The following is a 14,047-nucleotide window of genomic DNA, read 5'->3' on the forward strand; positions in this document are numbered from 1 at the left end:
ATCAGTCATTCTGAACTACACAAGTGTAACACTACTGAAGCAATACCATGAAATTGAAGGAGCCTTGCTTTAATAATATAAATAAAACTTCCCTCTGACACCTGTGGGCATGTGGAATGTTCCCTGTACATCTCAATGGCTGTGAAAATTTAACAGGGATGAACATGGATCTCATAGTTATAATCTACTCCTAGAGAAATACGGATGCCTCTGATAGACGGGATGCAGAGTGGCCTGCCTGTCTCCAGGAGGAGTACCCAAACCTACTTCAACTATGTTCCATGAACACAACCCAAATAAGAACAAAACCACCATTAAGACCAAGCCATTTTTGAGATTCATGTGAAAGAAGGGTGGGCAGTATTAGACTTAGTTTCCAGTGGGAAGAGGAAACCCCACGTCTGAACACCTGGCCTGAGGACTTTGTGGAAGAATGATGTCCAACGAGAGGTGCACTGTTGGGCCAGGGACAGATCTGAGCGGCCAAAGTGTCTGCCTAGCAAGTGCAGTCCTGAGTTTGTTCCTCGTACCAAAAAAACCCAAAAACAAAACAAAACAAAACAAAACAAAAAAAAAAAAACCAGAAAGAAAAGAAAAGAAGGCTGCATTGTCCCTGATTCTTACCTTGAACAGCAGATGTGACCACATCTTCTAAAATGTCCTTCACCACTTCCTGGGCTCCATCATCAGACCCTACATATAGCCAAACACACAGCATTTTGAGGGAAAAGAAAGAAGGAGAAAAAGAAAATTACATCAATGTTCCTCTAAAGTCACCTTTCAGAGGGCAAAGGGTACAAGTCAGTTCTCCTCAAGGCAAATTCCACTGTACCCGCCGAAACAATCTCTTGGGTTTCAGAAACCCTCAGGCAGCATCTGCTCTGCGCTTTGCTTCATGGAACTAAAATAAAGCCTCCACCTTGTTCTCTTCCTTCCTAAGTCCCAGCTACTCAGCCCAGCACCACTCACACTAGTTTGGGGACAGAAGCTGGACTTTATCCAGCCACAGATGAGGCTTTCTCTTGTGCCTTTGCCCCAAGACCCTGACTGCAGAGCATGCGGCTCTATCCACCCTGTTAGCCCAAGATTTATTTCTAAATTTAATTTTAAAAGAGTTCAGACTTGGAGTGATCCTCCTGCCTCAGACTCCCCAGTACTAGGATTACAGGCGTGTACCACCACACCTGGATTCGGAGCTCACAGGGCACACCCAGGGTTCTGGGACCCCGAGGCTGGCACAGCATGTGGCACCAGGAATGGAACTTGTGCTTGCCAGGCAGCGCTTATGCCGCCAAGCTATCTCTCAAGCCCTAGCTCAAGATTTAGCAAGAGATTTCTGATGTGATATTTTAAGATTTACTAAACTTTGAACAGAATTATTCTGCAAAATGGAAACTACTAAGTGAAAGAAGTAGTTCAGCAGCTTTTCCTCTTTTAATTTTTTAAAAATTGTTCTTTATTGACACAGGGTCTAGATACGCAGCTTGAATTCATAGTGATCCTCCTGTTTCAGCCTCCCTTAGTGCAGCGATTACAGGCAAGCACCATCATGTGGGGTTTGGTGCCAGTTTCGATGGCCAGCACAGCACACCTGGAGTTCCAGGGCAGCATGGCATGCAGTACTGGGGATGAGAACTTGGGTCCTTGCACTTGACAGGCAGGCATTTAGACCACCAAGCTACCTCCCCAGCCCTCCCTCTCTTTTTTAAACAAAATGAGTCCTTAGTTTATGAAATAAGCAGCATTTGACCAGACAGGAGTAAATATTACTGATTTATAAACCACCACACTAAAAAGGCCATTACCTTAGACAAAGCATAGTAACCCTTTTAATTCTGCATTCTATCTAATAGTAGTCTTTATTTTTATTTTTTTAAATCATTTATTTATTTGGTACAGGGTCTTGCTACACAGCTTGAACTTGTAGCAATCCTCCTATGTCACCCTCCCCAGCACTGGGGTTAAAGATGTGTGTTTTGTGGCCAGCATGGCACACCTAGGGTTCCAGGGCTGGCAGGACACACAGTACCAGAATCAAATCTGGGTCCTTGTGCTTGCTGAGCAGGCACATAGACCACTGAGCTATCTCTCCAGCCCTAACAGTACTCTTTAAATTAACCCGTGTGTGTGTGTGTGTGTGTGTGTGTGTGTGTGTGTGTTAGTTACTGGGGCCTGACCTCTCTAGTCCTTCACACACTACATCCCCAGCTCCTTTAAAATTTTTATTAACTCATCTTAAATAATGAAATTCAGAACGTTAAGTTTTGATGTACTAATTATATTTTATAAGTGAATGTTAATATAAATGTGTAACTATTAAAATAACCACCCACCTATGAACTACTTAAAATCATCCCACTTACACCATGACATGCAGATGTTTCTAAGTTCCAACATTTTCTGAGATTATGATTTAATAAAATTACGGTGGCAGTCTCTAATGTGTACTGTCTGTTACAAATACCTTGTTCACATTCAACACCCATAACACCCACTCATTTTATCAGAGGCTCTGGGAGTTAGTTAGCTGGTGGACACTTCTGACCCACAAGTATGTGTCCTTCAGTATACATACTACTTTTTAAAAATTTTTAATTAGAGGGCGTGCCCCTTAGCTCAGTTAAGAGCCTGCTCAAACAATCAGTCAGCTCAGGTTGCTGTGGTTCGATCCCCAGAACTCAAGCCAGCCAAACCTGCCCTGAAGGAATTCTGAGCGAGCCAATAAATAAATAAATAAATAATAGAATAAAATTAAATTAAAAAATAAAAAAAATTTAATTAGCTGCCCATGTTTATAAACTAAGAAACTAGTCATTAAAAAATCCAGATCTGGCTTCTATTTAAAAACTGACAATGGGCCAGCCAGATAGCTTGGTGGACTAAAGTATCTGCTTAAGCAGACAGCAGGGATCCCTGACACCATAAGCCATGCTGGCCCCGCCTCCAGGACCCACTTAGAAGGTGACTGAGACTGGGCATGGTGTCATGGGAGCCTATAACCCTAGTGCTTGGGAGGCTGACAACAGGAGAATCACTACGAGGCCAATCTACGCAGCGAGACCTGTAGATCCTGTACTAAATATATATTTTTTTAAAAAAATTTAAAGTGCACAGGAAGATGCTCCGGCTGATGCCCTGTGCCATACTAGATTTCAGTCAACAAGAATACCATAACCAGATGCAGCCCCTGGATCTTGGACCTGGATTGCAAACCAAAATAAACCTCTTTTCTTTATAACTTAAATAAACAAACTATACAAAAAGATATATGTAGGTTCTATACAAATATTGTCACTTTGTATCTGAGACCTGACCAGAAGATTTTGGCATCTTCAGGGAGTCCTGAAGCCTAGCCTCCAAAATAATAGGGACAACTATATTCAGTCCGGAAGGAAGTCAAGGAGCCCTACTTCTGCCAGAAAGTTCTACAGAGGATGCTACTAAGGAAAAAATCCAAGCAGCAGGACTCAGCAACCTGATGCTTTCCCTGTGATAGACCTGAACAGGACTTAGAAGAGGCTTCTCTGGGTGCTGTGTTAAGCACTATCTAGTCTTTGGTGTGTAAGTTTCAAGCATGCACTGAAATGTTTGTCAATCAAATAAAGGTGCCAGGAGTATACTTATAAAACTACTGGTTCTGCTAGTTCCCTGGGGATGTTACCACTTGTCATTGTTGATAAGGCACCAGATCCTACCTGTTTCACACTCTTCCCACAAGCAAAGCACAAAGGTCACCTTGAGAAACTTCCAATTGGAGAAACCCTTACTGTTACTCCTTTCTAGTCAGCTACGAGGTCACATCCTCCCACACTAAGAGATCCATCTTTTTGTTCTAGAAGAAAATTTACCTACATTTCCCAGACTTCTCTAAAGAACAGGGTGGTCGCATGGCACAGGTTCTGGCCAGTAACAGGGAAGATTAAGTTCTTGGGGGATAGTGCTGGACAGCAGGAAGGCTTCTCTTTAGAAAGGGGAGTGATTCAACCAGCAAATAAATGCTGGTCCCCTTTGCTCTTTTCAAGACAGCATCTTGCTTTGTTGCCCAAGGTGTTCTCTAATTCCTAAGCTCAAACAATCCTCCTACCCCAGTCTCCTGGGACTGCAGTTATAGACCACCATGTCCAGCTTATTTTAAATACATTTCAGCTTTAAAAACGTGTTTCTTAAAAGAAAAGTAGTAACTATTTCAGATGGGAATCAGATATAAAAGTGGTAAGAACAGTGTAGTAGGAGAAATGAGTCTGGCTGTTTCTCATGTTAACAGTCCCAAACAATTTTGGTTATTGTTCTTACATCACTAGGTACTTCTACTTTTTTGTTACTAAAAGGCAAAGAAATTTCAGGCCAATACTTGACAGAAAATACAAAATGCACCCTACCTCTTCTGACTTATTTTTGACTGTGTGAATTACAGGTCACTGTTTTACAACACTTTTATTAGCTGTGTCACGGACATGAATGTGGAGACAATAAGTTCTCTAATGTGTTCTTTCTTAATAGATGACTTTTCCTGTCACAGAACCACACTGGCATATGGCTGGAATATGACATGAAATGCTTTGCTCCCAGGTTTTTTCTTTTAGTTTCTTACATATTAGTAGGAGCTTGGGCATCAGACACAAGGACAAACATGTTATATTTTATTGTCCCTATTCATACTTTATTGTTCCAGTGTCAGACACTGCTCTCATTAAATCTTGCAAATTTGTAAGGGAAAGTTATATTCCTTTTTTTTTTTTTTTTTAATGTATTTAGCACAGGATCTATGAAGTCTCACTATGTAGACTGGACTCACAGAAATCTTGTTTTCAGCCTCCCAAGCACTGGGATTACAGGCATGCACCACCATGCCCAGTCTCAATCGCCTTCTTAGTGCGCCCTGGGCAGGACCAGCACGGTTTGTGGTGCTGGGGATCCCTGCACTCTGCCTAAGCAGGCACTTTAGTCACTGAGCTATCTGGCCAGCCTTACATTCCATTTTTACAGATGAGAAAACTAAGGTTCAGAAATGTCTGAGACTTTGCACAAGGTCACAGAGCCAATAAATATTACAGTCATGATGTGACCTCGGCTACCTGACTAACCTCGGTACTGGCTGTGAGAAGATAAAATTTCCCGTTTTATAGCACCTAAGAGTTGTTTCCCTTTAAACAAAGAGACACAAGAAAACACAGGCTAAGAAATTTATAAGTACAGGGACCTGTACATTATTAGGTATCTAAATGTAAAATGTTCAATGCTCATTTTTTTGATACCAGGAATTGAACTCAGGACCCTGTGCTGCCAGGCAGGTGCTTGTGTCACTGAGCTATCTCCCCAGGCCCTGCCAGTGTTTAATGTTAAAAGTTTAAAAGTTATAATGTAAAGGCCCAGTGCTGGGGGAAGGGGGAGGAAAGGGAGGGAAAGATAGGGACAGAGAGGTGGGAGGAAGAGAAAGACAAAATAAGAGAAAGAGAATCATAAACTTAGAAAAATAGGAAATGACTAATATTGGGTACAGGATTTCTTTTTTTCCCAGCTTTTCTGAGATAGGGTCTCATGGCATACTTCAGGCTAGCCTCAAATTTCTGGTGATCCTCCCACCTCAGCCTCCTGAATGCTGGGATTCCAGGCATGCACCATCATATATGGCCAGGATTTTTTTTGAAGTGATAAAAACATTTTAAATTTGATTACCATGACTGCTGCATAGCCCTGTGATCATAGTGAATTATAGGGTTTTCCCCCATTATTGAGGACTGAGCGCAGGGGTACTTAACACTGAGTTACATTCCCAACCCTTGTTATTTTATGACAGGAACTTGCTAAATTGCCAGGCTGGCCCCAAGAAGCTGGGATGAAAAGGCATGCACCACTGTTCACGGCTTGAATTGTACATCTTAAATGGGTGAATTTATGGTATATGAGTTATATCCTCAAGAAAGCCATTAAAAAACAAAACAAAACAACCAAATAGCTGGGACATCAGAAGGGCTGTGTAAGAATAAATGGGATGGTTCTCCAAGGGAAGTTTAGAAAACTATGTACAAATTTCACATAACCTAGTGTATCTTAAACTTAAAAAACTTGGGGCCAGGGAGATGGCTCAGTGAAATAAGTTCTTCCTTGGCAAGCACAAGGACCGGAGTTCAATCCCCAGTTCCGCCAAAAAAAAAAAAAAAACAAAAAACACCTTAAAAGACTCATTTTGTTTTTAAAAATAGCAATCTGACCCACTTATGCAGGCTGATAATACCAACAAATCATTATATTAATCTGTTAATTTACTAATTTGGAATGAAAAACAGGAAAGGGTTAAATTATTCTTTTCTTTTTTTTTTTTTTTTTGGTGGAACCGAGAATTGAACTCAGGTCCTTGCACTTGCCAGGGAAGTGCTTATTCTACTGAGCCATCTCCCAGGCCCTACAGGGGCAAATTATTTTCCTCCATGCAAATTACATGGGGAAGCTAATTTTTGCAAGAAGATGCAGGGAGGGCTCCTAGCTAATCAGGGAACTGTATGTTGTTTCTCAGGTTAGAGAGCACAGTGCCTAGCACAAAGAGTAAGCAGTTAGGACTAGCTAAGTGACAGTGACATTACAGCACTCTCAGTAGCAAGCTGCATGTTTCCATGTCTGTCACAGAAGCACTGAAGTTTGGGCCTTTCAGAATGCTCTCATTCTCGTGGCAGCTTGTTCCCATGTTTCTGGACAAAGCTTCAGAGAGTGCACCAGATACTGGCACCCAAATATGTAGCGACATCTTAACTATAAATCATTCTCTCTTGGTGAAAGCTGAACTTCTTGTTACTGTGTTTCCATAAAATTAAATTCTAGAAGTCATGTTTTTCCCAATTCATTAAAAAATGTATTTACTGAGAACTGCTATTTGTGCCAGTGCTGAGAATACAGAGGGGAACACAATAGCCTAGGTCTCCAAGTGAGAACAAGTTAACACGAACACTTCAGTAATTTCAGGCATTCATACACTCTATTAAGAAAATAAGACAGAAGGGCCGGCCAAATAGCTCAGTGGACTGAAGTGCCTGCTTAGACATGCTCAGGGACCAGGGTTTGATCCCCGGTATGCCGTGCTGGCCCCACCCCTTGGGGCATGCCGAGACAGCAACTGAGACTGTACATGGTGGCATGCACCTGTAATCGTAGTGCTTGGGAGGCTGAAAATAGGAGGATCACTATGAGTCCGACCTGTGTAGTGAGACCCTGTAGTCCCTGTACTAAAATACATTAAAAAAAAAAAAAAAGGAAGGAAGAAAGAAAGAAAAGAATAGAATAGAAAGTGAAGAGAAGAGGAGACAGATATGATGTGTCACTGGAGAAGTCTCATTCTGAACCAAGATGAGGGGTAGGTGGAAACGAGCAATAGATGGCACGTGCAAAGGCACAGAGGCAAGTCAAGCATGGTACCTTCAAGAAGGTACCTTCAGAAACAATGCTCACAGCATCGTGAAGCAAATAAGAATCATGAAAAGGGAGCAGAAAAGTAGACAGGGCCCAGCCACATCGAGCTTTGCGAAGCACAGGAGCAAGACAGGCATGAACTGCACCCTGGAAGGGATAGGATGCAGCATTACCAAAGGAGTGGACCAGGGGAGAATCGTGTAATCATGCTTTTAAGAGCTCACTTTGGCTTCCGTAGAGAAAATGGGTCACACAGGAAGCACTTTTCATGAAGCTCAGAGGGAAGTGCTTTTCCATCTCCATAGCTATACTTACTACATCGCTTAAATATTAATATTTATTGATTGACCACAGCTTGATAAGGGTTATACTGAAAACTTGGTCCTTGCCCTAAGGGTTAGGAAGGCAGAGGCAACAACACACACAGCAGATGGGCAAGAAATTTCTGAGATCTTCCTTAAGGCACAGAGGAGCAGGAACAAGCAGAGGGCCACTCTGCTTGCCTTAAAACATGCGATTCTCAGTGGTAAATTCCTCTTCTGTGCTTTCCTTGAATAAATGGACACAGAACTTTCCTGCAACACTTACTTATTCCATTTCAGTGCCACTGCATGCCAAGTACTCTGGTAAATGAGATGGATTACAGAGAGGACAGATATATTGTGTACAACAACCAGCTTGAGTAAAGAATTACTTAACAGAATTATTTGGGAAAAGCAAATTTGTGAAAGTATTTTTTTTCTCTTTGAGTAGGGTCTTGTTCTGTAATTTAAGCTGGTTTTAAACTTACTATATAGCCCAAGTTAGCCTTACACTCATAGTGATTTTGCTGCTCAGCCTCTCTGTGCTGGGATTACAGGCAAGCACCATAATGCCCAGCCTGAAAGGAAAATTTATTTTTTAATCTTTTATTTATTCATTTGATACAGGATCTCACTACGCAACTCCGACTCATAGTGAGCCTCCTGTCTCAGTCTCCCTAGCATTGGGATTAGAGGCATGTGTCACCATTCGGTGGCCAGCACAGCAAGGGGTAAGGCTGGCACTGCATGAGGTACCCGGGATTGAATCCAGGTCCTTGAGCTTGCCAGGCAGGCACTTAAGACAGTCGAGCTATCTCCCTAGCCTAAAAGGAAATTTCTGAATCTGGTTCATATATTATATCCAGGTGGAGATGCAAACACCTAAAAGTAGTCTCAGGACAATGCTCTTCTCGAAGATTTCATGCTTTAGACTCATTTACCTTACCCAGCTATTGAATATTGTTTTGTTTAAAAAAGCAAACAAAACCAACTGATACACTTGTGAGCCAAGGAAAGAAAAGAGGCATCTGACAATCTTCCTATCCAGCATCCTGGCTCCTCCACTGAGGCCTATGAGTAGCTTCTAACTGTCAGGCCCTGGGCAAGGCACAGAGATCTAGTGTGTACAGGAGAACCAAAGCTTTCGCCCTCTTCTGGACAGAGAACACAGGCACTGAATGGCTCGTCACTCTATTAACTCACCACAGAGATAAGTGCCCAAATTGAGCCATGACACTGAACTCACATGAACAAGTGGCAGCTAGATGCATGCCAGGAACTATTTTGAGCAGACTGCACAGCTGGCAGTGGGACACTACACATCACACTTCACTGGCTGTGTTCCATAAGAGAAAAGTAAAAGGGAAATCAAGGGGAAGACCCAGAAATAGAGCAGTTGCCCTCACACGTTTCCCTCAGATGTTACCAGACACCTCCTTCATGTGCCCCTCAGCAACAAGATGATGCCCTCACCCCTGGAAGGCTCCGCCATACCTGAGAGTGACGAGCCTCTTTCTCTGGGTATGTCTCCGTTTTCTGAGCTCTCTTTTCCAGGATCACTCATGGCGTGTTCACCATTGGGTAGATCTGTTTTTTCTGGAGTTGTTGGTTTGCTCTGTGCCAGGCTCTGTTTCAAACGACTGAGCTTTGAGGACACTGTTGCAGCCTGAATCACAGGAGACTGGGGTTTTGAATGGATTGGTTTTTCCAATTCTCTGGCCTCTTGTAACTAAAAGGCAACAGTAAAAGATGAGGTCTAAATGGGATTCAGACTTAGCATCTTGGTAAGGAACAAAAATTATGCTAGCCTATTGCTTGAAAAATTTCCAACCAGCAAAACAAAAAACTTTAAAAGGAAATAAATTCAAGGAAACTTTAAATGTGACAAACTCAAAAGTAAATTCTAAATATTAACTTCATAATCCCAAAACAAGATTCTTTCTCCAACTTTAAAATGAGAAGAAAATCACAGTATAGAAAATTAAGAGAAAAAGATAAAGCTTTAAAGTGCTAGTGACCCTGCACATGCACCGAGGCCCACATGAAAGAGGAAGCAACACGACGGCTGCCGCCGTCAGCGGGAGGGACACCGCTCACCACTTGGTTTTCCATGCGGGTAAAGATGACATTCAGCATCTGGGTAAGCGTGGCCTTGGCGGTCGTCTGATTGATGAGGTTTTTGCTGGCCAGGTAGATATTATAACATGTCCTCACTGTCTGCAGGATAGTACCCTCGTGAATTTCAATGTGTGGGGAAGTCACTGCAGTCAGAAGAGCCTAAACACAGATCAGAAACCGTCACCTTTACTATCACTTACCATCTTCCTGTTCCTTCCCAGCCAAAACTTTTCTAATAGTGGACCTTTTTATTCTTTATAAATTCAAAGATGGCACTGCAAACTAAACTAGATGGACCAGCACTAAGAACCATCTTCTGCATTTAAAAGCAATAACTAACTCCCAAATATACAAGTTACTTGAAGTGATTATGTTGTATTGAAGTAAGTCTTACTGACTCATTTTTTAAAAAGCTACACTTATGAATATTGACTAGAAAACCTAGAATGAAAATAAAGGGGGCCTGCCTGTTAGTTTAGTTGTTTTAAGCACCTGCTCATGCAAATGCAGTCAGGCGCAGGATACTGTGGCTTGATTCCCAGCTCCACCTGCATTACCAGACCTGCCCTTCAGGCAGCCTGAGCCACAAAAAAAAAAAAAAATCCTTTGGGCCCAGGAGATAGCTCCGTGGAGTAAGTGCTTGCCTGGCAAGTACAAGGTCCTGAGTTCGATCCCTGGTACCACAAAAAAAAAAAAAAAAAAAAAAAAAAAAAAAAAAAAGAAAGAAAGAAAAAGAAAGAAAGAAAGAAAGAAAGAAAGAAAGAAAGAAAGAAAGAAAGAAAATAAATTAAGACACTTCTCTTAGGATGAAAAAAATGGTTCTACTTGATCTTACCCACATGAACCACAAAATACATGTTTCAGTGGGTAGCTGTCTCTTGGTCCTTGGTGGGCTTCCAGGGACCTTTAAGAGAGGTGCAGGGGCCAGGGAGATAGCTCAGTAGAATAAGCGCTTGCCTGGCAAGCGCAAAGGCCTAAGGTCAATCCCCGGTTCCGCAAAAAAAAAAAAAAAAAAAAAAGAGAGAGAGGTGCAGATGACACAGAGCCAATCCTCACAGAACTACAATAGCCAGGTCCAAAGATTCGGAGGAATGGCCACACCTATCCTGCTCCCGTTCCTTGACAAGCAGATGGCCCCATCTCATGTCAATCCATTCCTTGCAAGTGATATGGCACAGGGGGGCAGAGTAGGGGACACAGGCACAAGGCAAGCTGGTAATAAGAGTATTGAAGACCTGCTGAGACATGGCCCGTTGGGAATCCAGATTTTCCAAGGGGAAAGACCAGAGGATTCAGAGTTGATTTACAACGTTACCAGTGGAACTGTTTACTGTGAATACACACTTGGTTCTACTCTTCTTGTCTCAGGACACGGCCATAAATTCTGACACTAAACAAAAGATCTCAGTGGTGCTTAAGTTTTTCTGTTCCAGGGCAATACTGGACAACTAACACACGTTAAGTTTGAAGCCCAAATTCCCAAAGGGGAGTAGGTTTCTAAATTTACAACCCAGATCAGGCAAACAAGCAGAAATACCTTAATAATTTGTAACTGAACACCTTCATCTGTCTGTGGGCCCTGAAAACAATTGCAAATGGTTTCCACAATTCTGTCGATTAGTCGCTTCCCCAGGGCTCCGCTGTCAGGAGCATTGCCTGTGATGTGTCCATATGCTATGAGTTTCTAAACACGGAAAAAAGAGAGATTAGAAGTTTCTGCCTGGCCAGTACTGAGGCCACCCATGACAGCAAGAAACACGTAGTGAGCATGGCCTTTAACTTCCAGTTCCTATACATGTCTCTGCTCCCGGGAGCCAGGCAGCCACAACCACTTGCTGTGCAGCTCCCTCCCATCTCCTGGCAGCAGATGAGCCCAACAATGATGTCATGGTGTCCAATGGCAATAACAAGGCACAGAACATTCCCAGCACACAATTTCCTAGGTACTAGCAACCATACCAAAGACAGAAGATTACTGATTGTCTAGAGCTCAGTGAGAAGGTGGCTGGAAGGACATAGGAAGCAACAAATTAAAGATAACACGCTGTACTTGAGAGGAAGAGAACTAAGTGGCCATAGCAAGGATAGGACTAAGGCACTTTCTCCTTTCTGTTCTTCTGGAATGCTGACTTACGTTCATGTATTTCCTACTCCAAAAGATAAAGTAAATGCAGTTAACTACACCCCACACCTACATTATCAAACAATGTGGGCCATACGTGGCTGGACAGATGTGGCTGCTGAGCTATGGCCCCTGTTTGGTTACAAATCAGATTGGATACCTCATTCATTACTTTGACTTCAGCATGGAAAATCTAAAAACTAAGGAACCTTAGAGGTCAGGACGATTTCTAAACCTGTGTGAGATCACTTGTTAAAAATCCAAATTCCTAAACTTCGACCCAGGCCTCCTGAACCAGAAATCTGGGGGGCAGAGCCTGGGAATCAGTGTTATTCTCCAAACTCCTTAGGTTATTCTGATGGCTGACCAGTTAAAGGATGCCGGACTTCTAAAGTACTCTCTGCTTTTAGTGACTGGTGAACATTCTTTAAAATGCTATTCCTTTATCCTTTTAGGCTGCTAACTGGTCACATCCTTGTTTCCACCTGCACAAAGCAGATGAGAGTTCCTGAGGTTACCTACAGAACTTCTACCATCCTGGCAGGAAGACAGGCCCCTCTGCAGAGTTCTGACTCCAATTCTCAATGAGTTTCCTCTATCATTAGCTCCTCAATTCTAAAATGAGGATAAAAACAAGTGTCTGAAGGTTATTGAAAAGACTAAAGATGGTAATGTGGGCAAAGCCTTCAGCCCAGCACTGGCTGAGAGCTCAACACAAGTAGCTATTATTCTCACTAAGGTAACCACTAGCACGAGCTCCCAAACTAAACCTTGTCATGGGCAGAAAACAACTAAAATTAAACTCACATCAAATTCTTTCAGAAAATATTCACAGTATCAAATATTTTAGGACAGAAGTAGGACTTTGCCTGCCTTTTAAGTTTCTTGGCTCATTAAATATTTCACATAGAACAATCTGTACAAATGATCTTGAATGAGAAAAATGGCTTCTCATTTGGAAGAACTGCTTCTGTGAAAAAACTGTCATCAATTCTCATATATATCAAAGAAGAGAAATTAATAGAATATTAGAATACGGATGCCCAAAATGTAGCATGCCCACTGCCACTTTGCAGTCCTCTGTGTCCTGGTAGACATAACCAATTGATGATGGCACTCTTTCCCAACAAACCCACATGAGGCTTTATGTATCTTTTCAATACAACAGTCTAAGCAATCATAGCAGAGTCAATTTACCCTTCCTGTATTAGACAGTAATGATAAACTATAAACTGTGTCTCTTGAATTTATTTATTCATTTATTTATTTTGCGGAACCAGGGACTGAACTCAGGCCCTTGCGCTTATTCTACTGAGCCATCTCCCCAGCCCCTTCTTGAGTATATTCAAAATGCACATTTAATTTTTTCATTGATGTAGGTTGTCCACTGAGGTTAAAAAAACAAATGTTCCCACTAAGAAGAATATATGCAGTGTACTATTTGTTGAAAAAAAAACAAAAAAAAAAAACAAATGTTCTTTGATCCTAGCAGAAGCTTTAGGAGTAAATCTTGAGAAAATACAGGAATATGTGACCAGAAACTAAGAAGCTTGTATTGCAGTTCTGCTCCTTTCACTACCCACTGGACAAGTCATCCTAACTTTTCTATCTCTGCTTCTTTATCAACAAAAGATCACTTAAGTGCCTGCTTAGGCAAACATAGGGATTGAGATTTGATCCTTAGTACCGCAAGCCACATTGGCCTCCCATCCGGGTGCAATGAGCTGGCTACCAAGTCTGGGCATGGTGGCGCACACCTGTAATCCCAGCGCTGGGGAGACTGAAAACAGGAGGATCAGTACAAAGCCAAGCTATGTAGTGAGACCCTATACCAAATACGTAAAATAAAATAAAATAAGCCACTGATAATGTAGTTACTTACAGCTCTACAGAGTCCATCTTCTATCATTTGCAGACTCTGTACTTCAAATGTAGCACTTATTAAAATGTATTTGAGGGGTTGGTGAGATGGCTCAGTGGTCTAAAGCACCTACTTAGAACAAGCTAAGCTAAGCAAAGCACAGGGACCGTGGTTCAATCCCCCAGCACCACATGCCAGCCAGCCCCGCCCCCTGGTGGGCTGAGCTGGCCACACACACACAAA

General features: G+C 42.2%; 1 protein-coding gene across 2 annotated transcripts in view; it reads right to left on the minus strand.

Moving 5' to 3' along the window:
- The window catches only part of Arfgef2 (ADP ribosylation factor guanine nucleotide exchange factor 2), a 100,183-nt gene that overhangs the window by 68,444 nt on the left and 17,692 nt on the right, over window positions 1-14,047 (minus strand). For both annotated transcript variants that reach the window (XM_004636112.2, XM_023720685.1), the window contains exons 4-7: window positions 11,359-11,505; window positions 9,801-9,980; window positions 9,198-9,432; window positions 625-693 (exon numbers count right to left, since the gene is read on the minus strand). In XM_004636112.2, the coding sequence (XP_004636169.1) occupies window positions 625-693; window positions 9,198-9,432; window positions 9,801-9,980; window positions 11,359-11,505 (631 nt within the window). The remainder of the gene's footprint in view (window positions 1-624; window positions 694-9,197; window positions 9,433-9,800; window positions 9,981-11,358; window positions 11,506-14,047) is intronic.

The sequence above is a fragment of the Octodon degus genome, unplaced genomic scaffold (assembly GCF_000260255.1).
Source record: "Octodon degus isolate 3935 unplaced genomic scaffold, OctDeg1.0 scaffold00077, whole genome shotgun sequence".
In the NCBI taxonomy this organism is placed as follows: Eukaryota; Metazoa; Chordata; class Mammalia; order Rodentia; family Octodontidae; genus Octodon; species Octodon degus.